The 14,235-nt window shown below is 51.5% G+C and overlaps 1 protein-coding gene across 3 annotated transcripts in view; it reads left to right on the top strand.

Moving 5' to 3' along the window:
• LOC118225559 (rho GTPase-activating protein 21-like) overlaps nucleotides 1–14,235 on the top strand; it is a 91,891-nt gene that overhangs the window by 3,613 nt on the left and 74,043 nt on the right. Inside the window, exon 1 of one of the 3 annotated variants that reach the window (XM_035414095.1) lies at nucleotides 11,523–11,810. The exons of the other annotated variants lie outside the window; for them this stretch is intronic. Within the exon in view, the coding sequence (XP_035269986.1) occupies nucleotides 11,727–11,810 (84 nt within the window). The 5' untranslated portion in view covers nucleotides 11,523–11,726. Of the gene's footprint in view, nucleotides 1–11,522; nucleotides 11,811–14,235 lie in introns of those variants that run through there. 3 annotated transcript variants of the gene reach the window in all.

Below are 14,235 nucleotides of genomic sequence, written 5' to 3'. Positions count from 1 at the left end.
GGTAAGCGGTGACATTAAAGTCATGAGGCCGGCAGACGCTGTGGCCGGGCGGAGCGCTCGCCCCGCCGCCCTCCGTCGGAGTGACGTCACGGCCGAGCCGCCTGCGGATGTCATAAGAGCAAAGGGATCGCTTGCATGCGTGGATTAGCCCGCCATCAGAAACGGCGGCTGCAATGCCCGCGCTGGGTAATCCTCTTAGAGGGGCTGGGGACGGGTGTCATAAACCCTCTGGGAACAGGAGGGTATTCAGCAGGGGGGCTCTGTCCTCTTTTTTTCTGTGGGGGGGTGGGTTGGTTTGGTCAGAGGAGGTTGATGAACCTTCATCTGAAACTATTAACAGACTGGGTGATAGGAGGTTGAAACTTTTTAAGTGACCGTTTTCCTTCAGTTTGTGAGATTGCTCAAAATGTGGCAGTGGCAGCAATGGAGACTCGTTGCCCCTGGCATAAGATATGCCAGTGAACATCAGGCAGAAGTCAAAGGGGGTAGGTGCTGAGAATCAAATGCTTGTCAAGCTGCTGCCTAAAATGGAATGTGATGGTATTAAGAGACTCAAGTTTAATTTAGTTCATCTGCCAGTTTTTTTCCCCCAGTTCTAGCTGAACTTTCGAGCCACTTCTACAGAGTAGCACACTTAAAGTCCTGTAATTCATTATTGTCCAGCTTACTTGGATGTGCTTGAAAGAATATTTTGCCAGCAGCCCCCCCGCCGTTACTTTCCAGACAGACATAAAAAAAAATCTACAACAAACACAACATGGGGCAGCTCTTCCGAACAATGGGGACGTCTGGGTCAGCGTCCAGTCAGGCGCTCGCTGTGCTCCTTCACAAAGTTAAACTGTAACCAGCACAGTCCCCCCCAGCAGACGAGCCGGAATTCGCCGGCCGCTTCAAGTGAGGAAATAAAATTGCGTACTCCTCACCTCTGAGAATGTGCGGTGAGTGAGGGGGGGAGGGGAGGGTGTGCGGGAGCATGGAGCGTGATGCCGTTATATATAGTGCCGTCGAAGAGCAGCCCAGGTCTGCGTGGGAGCTGGATATACCTGGCCTGAAATGACCCCAGGAGTGTGAGATTTGCTGCAGCATTGAGTTGTCTGCTTGGAAAAATGTAATGCCTGGTTAAAGGACTGGATCATATTTTGAGCTTGCAGTTTTACTGTACAAATAACACTCCCCCCACCCCCCCGTTTGATACGTATTCATTTGGTGAAAGTGATTGTATTGCACCTATCTGCTTTGGCGGTTTTATTATCTCCATGTATTCAAAAGCAGCGGCTGGAATGTTGGCACTAGGGTGCACTGATCATGAATTTTTATGGCTGATACCGGTTGATGATTACTTAAAAAGCCGACAGATTTTTAATGTTTTTTTAAATTATTTATTTTATTTTATAAGCAACAGGTAACTAATAAAACATAAGATTGTTTATATGCTCTATAGATTACCAATACAAGCAGATACTTTCATTATTATAATGATGATTATTAACAGCATTATTGTTATAGTGTTGTGGTAGCCACACAGTGAAGGAGCTCTGATTCTATGTGGCTGAATCTTTTCTCTGCTGCTTCCAGAGGAGTGAGGTTTGACGGCTTCACACCATGACCTGCACCAGCGCTTTATCTTAAGAGACGTTTCAGTGCAATGATGGACGGAGTGACATCTGCCACAGTCACTGCAGATGAGTCGATTTCTCTAGTGAGCTCCACAGAAGGTGCAAGTAGAGGCGACGTGTTTTACCTTTAACGTGGATTACCTTTATAAGATAATGCTGAAATTCCACACCCTGAATGTGTTGTACTAGCTAATTATTTATCAGACTATTATAAGGATATTTTTGAGCCTCATCACTTTGATGGGGGGCTATATTTATTTGAACCAGAATATACAGACAAAGAGCTAATTTAAATTTGCGTGCGCACAGAATAGTGTAGCTTACGGGCAATTCTGCAAGTTCAAATGGAATTGATTTTAATTTCGATAAATGCTTTTCAAATAAATTTCAACATTCACATTCATTTTTACTTCCCAGAAAACAGGTTTAGATAACCTGGACTTGAAGGTACATTGAATCTGTAGCCTTGATCTTGATTTGCCCAATAGATGCTGTGGTGACACTACTGACATAGAAAAAAAAACATCTCAGCCAAAATTGGACAATGTAGCAGTTAGGCCTACGTAAAATACTACCAGAACTGAAAGTATTGGTGAAAAATATAACGAAAATAAGACCCAGGTTGGAAAAAAAGTAGGCCTTTAATGTCCACCTCACACACTTTGTATTGGTTCGAGACGGATGACATTTTGGGAAAGATATCGCGGCAGCATTCCAGTGCAGCCTGCGCATGGACTGTGCTCACGTTTCTTACATCATAAAACCCGGAACACAGATTGGCCAAAATTAACACAAACCTGCCCCGGTGACCAATCGCACGTTACGGAGCGAAAACCGGCCGGTTCCGGTCCGCGACCGACCGACCTGTGTCGGCACCCCAAGTCAGCGCTGGCGTTTTCTGCCCTTGAGCAGGGTCTGCATGACGCTGTGGCTGCTTCTGATGCCCGGGCGGTTGGCTGTTCCCACCGTACTTCGGTGTTGCGTCAACCGCTTGATGCTAACCCCACTGGGGCGGTGGGGCTTGGTTCCCCCTTCTGCTCCTTCTTGGAGAGAGAGAGACTGGGGATTACTGGGGCCCTCTGAGCCAGGGAACAAAGGCCTGCCCTCTAATCATGCCAGGTGCTAACAGGCCTCTGTGCTGGTTCGTTCATTAGAACAGTCCACTGACTGTGCATCAGAGTGCATCGTGGGATCTCGTGGTTGTGTCTTATGCTCGTGGTTGTGAATGTCCTGGATCGAAATGTACGCCGTCATGGATGGTGTGGCCTTGCTCCATGCCGGGGGCTGGAGGACGAGGCACGCCGCTGTCGAATGTCTAATTTGATGAAGAAAAGGTAAACCTGTGCCAGTCTCTGAATGGAAAGTAGAGGGATGCTGCTGCTGTTGCTGCTTCCTTTTGAGTGATGTGACCAGGAGCACACTCAGAAACCATGGAACTGCATCAGTGCAGCCTCTGTGCTGAAGCCTCCTGCTGTACCTGGTCTGCCCTCCCAGCTACCCGGGTGAAAAGCCCCTCTGCTCCACTCCGCCCCCCACGGTTCTCAATGAGGGGCCTTATCCACGTCTCCCGCCCCACCCCCCCTCCATGTCCCACCCGTGATGTGGCGGCAGCGTGGGGCGGTGATTTAGGGCCAGCTGCTCTCTGTCATTAGGCTGGGGCTGAGTGTACCAGCCAGCTGGGGCCCTGCTGAATGGGCCGACCCCTGCCACCCCCGCACCTCTCCACACCCCGCGTGATGGAGAGCACGGCCCTGCAGGGAAGAAGCTGCTCAGGCCGTTATAGAGCTGACACACATGGACTGGACTGGAATGGACTGCATTTATATAGCACTTTTATCCAAAGCGCTTTACAATTGATCCCTCTCATTCACCAGAGCAGTTAGGGGTTAGGTGTCTTGCTCAAGGACACTTCGACACGCCCAGGGCGGGGATCGAACCGGCAAACCCTCCGACTGCCAGACAACCGCTCTTACCTCCTGAGCTATGTCGCCCCATGCTCCCGGTTGCCGTACAGGCCGTTATAGAGCTGATACACATCCTCCCGGTTGCCGTACAAGTGCTGATGTTGTACTTGGCATCATCAGTCCACCATTGGGCAGCACGGGGCACCTCATTTGTTCTTGTCTTTTATATCTGACATAGCCTATTATGTGTGCGTGTTTTATCGAACCACTGGGAGAAGTAAAGCCTGTCAGTTAAGTTGTCATATTTATTGTGTGAGGAGCACAGGAGGAATCGTGGAAAAGCATTTGGGCTCTAAAGTGCTCCCGTCTTAGGGGAATTTGCTCCTGAAAATTGATGCGAGCTAACTGGAAAAATAATTTCGGAGCACATCTGCTAATTGGGGTGCATTTGTGCACCCCTAAATTTTTCACCTCAGAAGCCCGTGTGCTCTTGGAAAAAAAAGATGTTGGCTTAGAGCCCTGGCGTTTATAAATTTAAAGGCTTTCCAGAAATGCAGGGCTGGCGAGAAGGAGGAAATGGCGTACTTCAGACGGGCTGCTGCTTAGACGACGCAGTGTAGGTTCGCTCACTCGCCGCACGTTCGGCGGTGGTGATTTGGTGCGCACTGGAGGATTCGGGACGCCCCCTGCCTCAGTGCGCAGCAGCAAGCCTGCTGCCATAAGCGTTCGCCGCGCTGTACACACACAGCTGCGTTTCAGTGATGTATGCGCGCCCCCTCCCTCCCTCCCTCCCTCAGCTGAATGAATAGTGCGGCTCAGACCATCAGTTTGGGGGGGGGGGGGGGGAGTTGTCCTTTTTTTCTGGGTTACCTTTGCAGTTGCTGATGTTGTGTTATACCCCATCCCCCAGCGCAACTGCAGAATAGTCTTGGCATTAAATCCACGGGCCGTGTCCGCTACTGGGTTTGCACACGCGTTACACACGCGCACCGCGCGCACGCTTCCTGTCCTCACCCGCGGACCACGGTCCCCCCCCGGTACGTGAAATGCGCTCTCCTTCCCGTCGCCTTGTCTGTCGACCGCCCTCTCTCCCGACACCGCTTCCCTCGGCCGTGCGTTCGACCCGGAGGGGAGGGAAGAATAACGGCTCCTTTTTTCCCACCCGCAGCGGCGAATCGCGTCTCGCCGATTCGTCGCGGGGCTGGAGAACGATTAGCGCGGCGTAGCGTTCCGAACGGCGGCGTTTGTGTTTCGCGGTCAGTTCCGGGGCAGCTCGGCCCTACCTGGTCCCCTGCGCAGGTGACCTCGCTTGCCCTGCTGTTAAAAAAAAACAGCAGTTAGAAGGCGGGGCTAAACCCTCCAGGAAGCTGTGGGTGAGCTTTGGCTCTAGATGCCGCCGCCCCCCCCATCAGATGATTCAGTTTTGCTCTTATTTATTGGTCCACTGCCACTCATTATGTGGAAAACACCGCTCAGAATCATCCGTTTCCTAACCTACTCCTATCTCTCTGATCTCTGAATGGGAGCTGAATTTTGAATAGCCCTTTCATGTTGTTTATTTACACATCGTGTAAAGGTGAAAGCCTCCTTGTCTTCAGTTGCAGTCCGTAATTTAGAACCGCCTTTGACTGGTAGTTCTAGGAGGTTTTATTTCTACTAAAAATACGCACTGAAGAACAAATGAATATAAATGCTTTCACCGAAGCCGAGGTCGCTCCTGAGCAGGAAGCTTTGAGTGGGTCCCGCTGCACCTTGATCAGGGTCCTCTTATTTGCCGTAAACAAGCCCTGAGTGCCAGAACATGACCCCTGCCTGACCTGGGGGGTGGGGCCTTGTGGTCAGTGCCCCCCCCCCCCCCCCCCCCCCACCCCGCAGGGAATTTGGATGAGTAATGTTGGAGGGATTTCCCCTGTGTAAACAAATCTGCTCTGTCCTTCAGGTTCCTCAGTCATTTTGACTCAATTATGGCTTTGTAGTTCCTGTTCTGTAATCGTGTTGTGGCCTTTTTTTTTTTTTTAAAGCTCCACTCTGGAGAATTCCCGCTGGACCGAAGGCTGTGTATTTATAGGAGCGGCCGGGCGGCGGCTCATCGAACGCGGTCGGGCTTATCTAGCGCCGCGCTATGTTTTCGGCTTTCCTCTTCGTGTTGAGTAATGCCTATGGGACGCCTGGCTTTCCGCTCCTTCCGGAAGATTTTGCTGCGGTTAGAGTCGTGAGGGAGGGAGGGAGGGAGGGAGGGAGAGGAAGAGGAATGGACTGAGATAAATGGAGGTTCATTGGTGGAAAACGTGGCACTGCTTGCTCAGGGGCTCTGGGTGTCACTGCTCTTTATGCTTGGATGTTTCACTCCCTCTCACGTGTGAATAGACTAGGGGGCAGGGTGTATATTACATATGCCTTGGGCTCTCTCTCTGCCTCTCTCTCTCTCTCTGTGTCTCTCTCTCTCTCTCTGTGTCTCTCTCTCTCTCTCTGTCTCTGTCTCTGTCTCTCTGTCTCTGTCTCTGTCTCTGTCTCTGTCTCTCTCTCTCTCTCTCTGTCTCTCTCTCTCAGGTGCACTGGAGTATGTAGCATGAAGGAGCCGCAAGCAGGCCAGTCTCCCTGCTCTAACTGGGCAGCAGCCCCCCTCTCTGCCTTCAGTCTCACACTGAATGAAGTCCCGTCTCTCTCAAGCGGACGCGGACCTTCCGCTCCTTCTTTCCGGGCCGCGGCCCGCCTACTGCACAGCCTGCTGGCTTCCCTGATCAGCAATAGATTTCTCCTTAAACGCCTTTCTGAAGCTGAAGACTGCTGTAAACACGTGGGACGCGGCAGCGCTTGCTTTCCCCTGCTTCACAGTGAGTCACCATGTTGGCTGATGGAGTGCTCAGCCTCTGTACTGCAGCGTTAAACATGGGCTTTGTGGTCCCGGCTGGAAATTGCATGTTATTTCCTTTTGGTGTAACCGATGGGAAAAGATCCTGCTGTTTAGCATGAATGAAGCACTTTCCCCCCCCCCCCCCCCCCCTCCCTTTCTCTGCTGAGGAAGCGCTCTTTTCCTCAGTGTTTGGAAGGGTGTGTGCAGTCACCCTCACCTTCAGGGGCAGTTTTACTCCGATGCAGTGGAACAGGCAGAGTGTGTGTGGAGTCCTGGAAAAGCTGACCTTTTCCTTCATTTTTTTCCATTTTTGCGCTGACACACATCACCTCTATGCCAGTCAAGTGGAAAATAATTGTTAGAAAGCCAAAAGAAAACATAGCCTACTTGTATTCTATTACGGCATTTTTAGCAGCTAAAAATGAAAAAAAAAAAAAAAAGAATTACAAATCTGTGTCTGGTCTTTTTGGCTTAATGGCATTTGCGCAATCAGTGGTCTGATGTTCTAAATAAGTAACTGAAAAGAGCAGTGTGGCTTATTGAGTTGTCCCAGGTTAGCCCTCTGTGGTGGTGTGAGTTAGGGGACCAGCCTTGATGCGCCACGTGGCGACGGCGACGCTGCAGGCCTGTTGCGCGTTCACCACGTTTGAGGAGTTTGACGGGCGCGGGGCCTAACGTTTGCTTTTGCCGCGCGTCGGCGGTCCCCCCGCTCTGCCCCGCCCCCACACGCTGCCTCTCGGCCCGTGTGGCTGGCCGAGGACCGGGGGGCGCCCCTTTTTGCCACGTGACCCGAAGCGGCCCCCCGCCTCGCTCGCCGCGTGGACGCGTGTCGTCGCCCAGCGTGTCCAGAGAACCGCGACCCTGATTTCGTTTCACTGAGGCGCTTTGACGTGCCCGCTGGTCTCCCGCCGCTGATCCCAGAACAGTCCTCCACCTCCGGAGTCTCAGGAAGGCAACGGCTAGCCTCAGCTTGACTCCGTTCCTTCTCCGATGGCTGCTGAGAATGGCTTCTTTTCTTTGGAGTTTGGGTGCCCGGGCCTCCCTGATTGTACCAGAGGTTTTGTGTTTGTGGACAAGCCCTACAAAGAGTGCGGTCCCCAGGGAGCTGCTGTTAGCACATGTTACCTTGGGCACAGTCCTTGTGCAAACACGCTGACTCCGAGCAAAATGCCTTCTGCCTGGTACCCCATGTGATCGCCCTGATAGCAATGTTAAACATTTGCATTAGAAACTATTTCCAAGAGTTCTGTATACTAAGAATTTGGCAAAAAAACATTTGCTAATTTTTGAGAACATTCAGCCTAGATGTTTGTCTTAAAATGAGTTTGTCAGGATGTCATACAATCACTTACCCTTTGTTTGTTAATACTCAGGGGGTTCATTTTGTTAAAATAGGAGAGAGGGTTAAAATTTTAAAGATAAATGGCCAGTCCTCATACAGTACTTCATTTTATGTGGTCACTGTAATGTTTTGGAAACTGTACCTTATAAAATGAAGACTTTGTGATTTAGACCTATACTAGGTGCAATATTGTGGCTATTTTTGTATTGAACTCTCTGTATGTTTTCTCTGGATGTTTTTAGTCAATGAACTGCAAAAGGGCACTTGCAGTTGGTTAACCAGTTGGTTAAATAACTGTCATAACTGTACCACACTTTTGATTAGATTTTTCACCACACACAGCAATGAGGTGCTGTTTGGCTAGCACTTGCACTTTAAAGAGCTATTTATTTGTGAAATCTGAGTGCGACTCGGATGGCGATTCGTTATTGGGTTGTGTGTTTTTTTTCTGGATGTATGGACAAGCTTTATGAACAACAGGGGACTTGTCAGCAATCCTACTGTGCTCCGCTCTGCAAAAACACCACTGTTTTATATGGAGTTTACTGCCAAATAGCACTGCTGACATTTAAACATAAAAAATGCCCTACTGAATGTTTATTTAAGAACTATTGTCTTTTTTTAATGTCCCTAATGCCTAGTAAGGTCAGGTGGGAGCTGATGCCGCTCGCCCCTGTTTGTTTCTGAGTAGCGAATGTGTTCGAATGAACACAGAGGATCTATCGACTGTTCCCGTGATGTGACCGCACCATGTGATCCGTAAGCGGGATTGATGGGATTGATGAGGTTGAATGAGCGCAGGGGCCGCTGGGACATGGGGTTTGAGCCGTCTGGTTCTGGTGTCGTAGCGTAAGCTTGTCGGTTTCTGAGCATCGCTCAGGCGCTCCCATTCTCCCTTCACAGGTGGCAGCCAAAATAACTGAATGGGATTAATGAGATGGGTTTATCAGGATTCATCTGTCGTCATCTTTGTAATAATTTCAGAGTTTGCAAAACATCCAGTCTTTGTGTGTGTGTGTGTGTGTGTGTGTATGTCTTCGCATTAGGCTACATAAGAAAACAAATTAGAATCAAAGCACGTATTTGAACCACATGAGCGCTGTATTGCTCTTTTGTAGTCGGTTCTTTTTTTGCTGAATCAGCCTTTTATTCCAGACACCCTTGACATTTTCCTTGGGGAAGATGTAGTGACTGTCAAGAAAAGTTTGTAAATTTGTATAGCTAGGTCATATTGATGGGAATTACTCCACGAAGCCTAAAAAAAACCCATGGCATGAATCACATGACCAACACTTTCTTGCTAGAGTTCTGTTCTCGTGAGATGAGAGGGTTTTTATGCTGCCCACTGTTCTGCCCGTGTTTGGCTGTGTGTTTTTTTTTTTTTGCCCCTGCTCTGGGATTTTCTAGGATTTTCCTGAGGTTGAAGTCTCTCTGCACAGAAAGCACAGTCCCCAAGCTCTTGGGCGGTCGCAGTGCTGCCTCTGAAGCGATGTTGACGGAACCCTGCGGGCCCGCGCTGCTGGTTCCGTCTTGGCGGCGGGATGGCTTTAAAGCGCGCCCCCGGCGCTGACGTTAGCGGGAGTCCCCCTCGCCATCCCTGCGAGGCCGCTAATTACCCCCGCCAAGGAGGTTATGCAATCATGTCCCTCTGTCCATCTGTAACAGACATATCTGGAAAAGCAATGGCTGAATTGGCATGGAAATTACTCTGCACATTCATGCTCCCAAGAGGAAGAAACGTATTGTTTTTTGTGACCTTTTGACCTTTTGTATTGTGCCATCACCAGGCCAAACCTTCAACTTGTGATCAACATATCTCAAAAAGTAATGGCTTTTTTTTTGGGGGTGCACATTCATGTTCCCAAGAGGAAGAAACCTATTGATTTTGGTGACTCGATGACATTACCTGTAGCGCCACCATCTGAATAAGTGTATCACAAAAACTCGATTGCCCAGACGTACTGTGCACGTTCATGCGCGGGGAGATGTGTGGTGGTGTGTCTTGGCGGAGGTCTGGACTCCACTGCCGGCATTCTTTCTTGTAGGGTTGCGCTGATTGACAATACATTGAAGGATCAGTGATCAGCACAAGGGATCAGTGATCTCTACTCGTTGATTTTTTTTGACAATTGAAAAAAATAGGCTAATAATATACCTATTATCATAGGTACGGTAATAGGCAAAAGAGCCTTGTGCACAGTGTGCTATCGAGAGGCTGGTTTGGCAAGACGCAAATCAAACGATGTGAAGGCCAGCAACAGCTGCCATTTCTTGAACCTTACACTCAAAGAAGAAAAAAGAGAGTTTATGACATTAAAGACTTGTATCGTTTTATTGGATGGCAGGATGTGAACGACATGCGAAAGTTTATCTTTCACTTCTTCAGGTTTGCTCGGTAATGTATTCTTGAATAGGAAGTGTTACTGGAGTATCTTTGCATTATTTACTTAAACTGTGCGTTGCTTCATCTACTTGAGAAATAGCCTATAAGTAGCTGTGCGTTAAATCTTTATATTGGTGATCATCGGTACATGGGATAGCCTACACAGCCAGAGTGACGAGCGATGCGTGAGTTTAGATGCCCCCCCCCCCCCCCCCCCCCCCCCCCCGCATACAGTTGTTGATGGCAGTTTTGAGCGTCTCACATATATTGTGATGGTCAGATTATTTTTCAGAAAGTTGTATCACATTTGAAATGTGTTCTATTTCAGGGGATTTATGTTACCGTGGCGCTCTAAATCTTGCCGTGGTGCAGGCTGGTTATTAGCAGCGGAAACCCTGAAGACTACATAATTATAGCCTGTAATAGCATGTAATAAAAAGTAAGGCTAATTTGCCTGACTAGACTAGACTATTGATCAAAATTGGAAACCCACGAGTCCCACGTCATACGTTAACAGGGACGTCAGAAGCCCCCCCCGCGCTCTCTGGCTCCTGCTTGCCTTTTTAAAAGCGTAAGAGGAATGTGTGCCAGCAACTCTTCAGAGAGGCTTTCACCTGCAGCAGAGGGAAAGGAAACATCGCTGTCGCGCACTTACACACTCTCTTTCGGTCACTCACACACACACACTCTCTCACTCACACACACACACACACACACACACTCTCTCACTCACACACACACACACACACACACTCTTGCTCACTCTCACACACACACACACTCTCTCTCTCTCACTCACAGCGCAGGAGCCCCAGATAGCCTGCTCACTGCAGTCAGGACTCTGCTGCTGAGAAACTCTGGCTCGCAGCACAGCGCAGCACAGCACAGCGCTGCGTCTCCTCCGCGTTGGCGAAGGCAGACCGCTAGAACGGTCTGAGCCGTTCCCGTCAGCCTCCGGGTCACGGTAGCTGCTGCATTCCCCCCCTCTCCCGGCGTCCAGCGACAGGCACGGGGCAGCCGGCCGATGGTGCAGTGCGTCTGGTGCAGAGAGGAGCCTCTGATCGGACATCCACCCCCCCGCAAGACACTGAGCGGGCCACAACTGGGGGGGGGCTGCTGGTACAGGGAGACGAACGCCCCAGTTTGGATCTCTGAACACCCCGGTTTGGATCTCTGAACACTGCTGTTTGGATCTCTGAACACCCCAGTTTGGATCTCTGAACACCCCAGTTTGGATCTCTGAACACCCCAGTTTGGATCCCTGAACACCCCGGTTAGGATCTCTGAACAATGCTGTTTGGATCTCTGTACACCCCAGTTTGGATCTCTGAACACCCCGGTTTGGATCTCTGAACACTGTTGTTTGGATCTCTGAACACCCCACTGTGGATCTCTGAACACCCCACTGTGGATCTGTGAACACCCCAGTGTGGATCTCTGCCTGTGTGAGTTCTGCCCTGTCTGTTTGGCGAGTGGGTCCAACGCTAACAACCTTTGCGAAGATGCCACCCGCCGTGGGCGAGGGGACCGATGGGCAGGGACGGGTGCCCTCCGCGTGAGCGCCGGGCGGGGCGGGGCGGGGACACACCGGGCCAGCTTTCGGCGGGCTCGATAGCCGGCGGCAAACATGGCTCACCTGAAAGTGCTCGACTGCATGATCAACCACAACTGGGGTTTGATCTGCAACCTGTACTGCGCCTGGAACAATCAGGTTTGTCCCCGACGCCACTGCCTGCTCAGAGCCCCTGTGTGCCTGCTCAGAGCCCCTGTGTGCCTGCTCAGAGCCCCTGTGTGCCTGCTCAGAGCCCCTGTGTGCCTGCTCAGAGTCCCCTGTGTGCCTGCTCAGAGCCTCTGTGTGCCTGCTCAGAGCCCCTGTGTGCCTGCTCAGAGCCCCTGTGTGCCTGCTCAGAGCCCCTGTGTGCCTGCTCAGAGTCCCCTGTGTGCCTGCTCAGAGCCCCTGTGTGCCTGCTCAGAGCCCCTGTGTGCCTGCTCAGAGCCCCTGTGTGGCTGCTCAGAGCCCCTGTGTGCCTGCTCAGAGTCCCCTGTGTGCCTGCTCAGAGCCCCTGTGTGCCTGCTCAGAGCCCCTGTGTGCCTGCTCAGAGCCCCTGTGTGGCTGCTCAGAGCCCCTGTGTGCCTGCTCAGAGCCCCTGTGTGCCTGCTCAGCATCAGCGTCCCCGCTGCTGCATTAACGGATCAGCGCTCCGTACTTCTCTGGACGGCAGCCGGTGCCGGTGCCGTGACCTCTAACCGTCCCTCACGCAGCTCCCCTCCTCTGCACTTTGGCTTCCGGTCGAGCTTGCACTCTCGCATTCTCCTTTCCTCACCTTTCTCTCCTTTCGCTTCTCATGGCTCATCCCCTGCTGCTTTGCGTGCTGCCGCAGAGGCTGGTAATGAGAGCAGGTTTTTACTCTGTCACTGTGAACCCAGGGCTCTTTGCGCTGGGGTTAATTTGGTGCATTCCCCCCCCCTTCAGATCAACCCCTCCTCCAGCTCCCTGTAGTGCGCAGCTTCAACACTGCAGTGATTGTTCCACTTTTTTTTTTTGTTTTTAACTGCATGATCTGAGCTAGAAGTTCTGGCGTGCGTGCTGGCTCCAGCTCAGCCCTCGGCCGCTTTCATTTTAGCTCGCGCCCCGCGCCGCGCTGACAGCCCTCTGTTTTACGTCCCGTCCCGGACGCGAGGAGCTCTCTGAGGGGGGGGGGGGGGGTGACGGTCTTTGCACCAGCCGCAGCGCGGGCCTCGTAAAATATTCACGCGTCTGCACCTGGCCGTCTCCCCCCCCCCCCCCCCCCCGGCCCTCGGGACTTCCACGGGCCGTCCCGCGCGTTAAAGAGAACGTAAACGCGCGGCGTTAAAGCCGGCGGGGGGGGGGGGGGGGGGTGTGTGTGTATCTCCGAGGCGAGCAGGGTCCGCGTGTGGCGCGTACGCCCCCCGTTTGCCCGCCAGGCCCGCCGGTCGGGGCCCCGGCTTTATGAGGAGCGAGAGGCGTTAATTATTCATTGCGGCTCAGCCGCGAGGATTCCAATTATGCCGGGCTCCGGTTGCATCTGCGGGGCCGGCCCGCTCCTAATTGGCCCACCTGCCTGTGCTCAGGGGGGTCCCAGACCCTGCTCTTTGTTCAGCCCCGTGGGCCAGTGCCTGGGGAGGGAAGCTCCCACACACAGGGATTAGACACAATGCCCTGAGAGAGAGAGAGAGAAGGGGGCAGGGACGGAGAGAGAGAGAGGGGGAGTGGGTCTGTGGCGGAGAAAAGGGAGATTGGGGGGGGGGGTACTAGGATTGAGAGCGTGCAGCGAGGGAGGAAGTGATGCAGCACAACGGTTGCATTGGTAAATAAAAAGTTACGGGAGGGGCATTGTGTGGAGTCGTATTCAGGTAATTGTATCCTCTCTCAGGCAGGGCAGTTGTACTCTCGGGTGAGGCCGTTTCACCTGAGTTGCTTAAAGGGGACGCTCAGTAATATGACACTGGTTCATTTACTTTTTTACCTTGGATAAAATATGACCCTGCGTTCAAATTTGAAAATGGACCCATATTTGCTATAACAGTTAGCCTAATTGAAGTTTGCATTTATTTCAACTACTAGCACTAGGGCACAACCGTGTTACAGGGTTGGTTTGTCTCAGCTGCGTAAGCAACCCGTTACTGGACTGCTGACTTTCAGTGAGTTCAGCGATATTTTGCTTTGCCCTGGGTTGCTGGAATGAATATTACTGAACAAAACATATGAATTTTCGCCAACTACCTCTGAAGGGCCTGCAACTACTGCGCCACTGGCCGCTCTGGATTGGCCACCAGCGAGAGACCCAATTTCTTTCGAAAGCAATACCCAAGATTGAAAACGGAAGTTGATCTGACTTCAGTTGGTTTTTGGTCCGAAGCGCAAATTGTCCGTTTTAATGAAAGGCCCGCTTCTCAACATAATCTGACTCAATAGTCGTCTCGCTGTTAAAATGGGGAGTAGCCTATAATGTACGCTACACAATATGGACACGCGAGGCTAACGCTTCATCTGCTCGTGCAAATCGGCTCTCGTGTGTGCCTTCGCTCCGTAGACGAAGAGCGGAACAGGCTCCTTCAGCGAAAATAAGAAGAAAAATAAAAAGTCAGAGATGGTCAAAAGGCCCTTGGGCTCA

This window comes from Anguilla anguilla, chromosome 4 (genome assembly GCF_013347855.1).
Source record: "Anguilla anguilla isolate fAngAng1 chromosome 4, fAngAng1.pri, whole genome shotgun sequence".
In the NCBI taxonomy this organism is placed as follows: Eukaryota; Metazoa; Chordata; class Actinopteri; order Anguilliformes; family Anguillidae; genus Anguilla; species Anguilla anguilla.
This window is presented reverse-complemented; position numbering and strand designations above follow the sequence as displayed.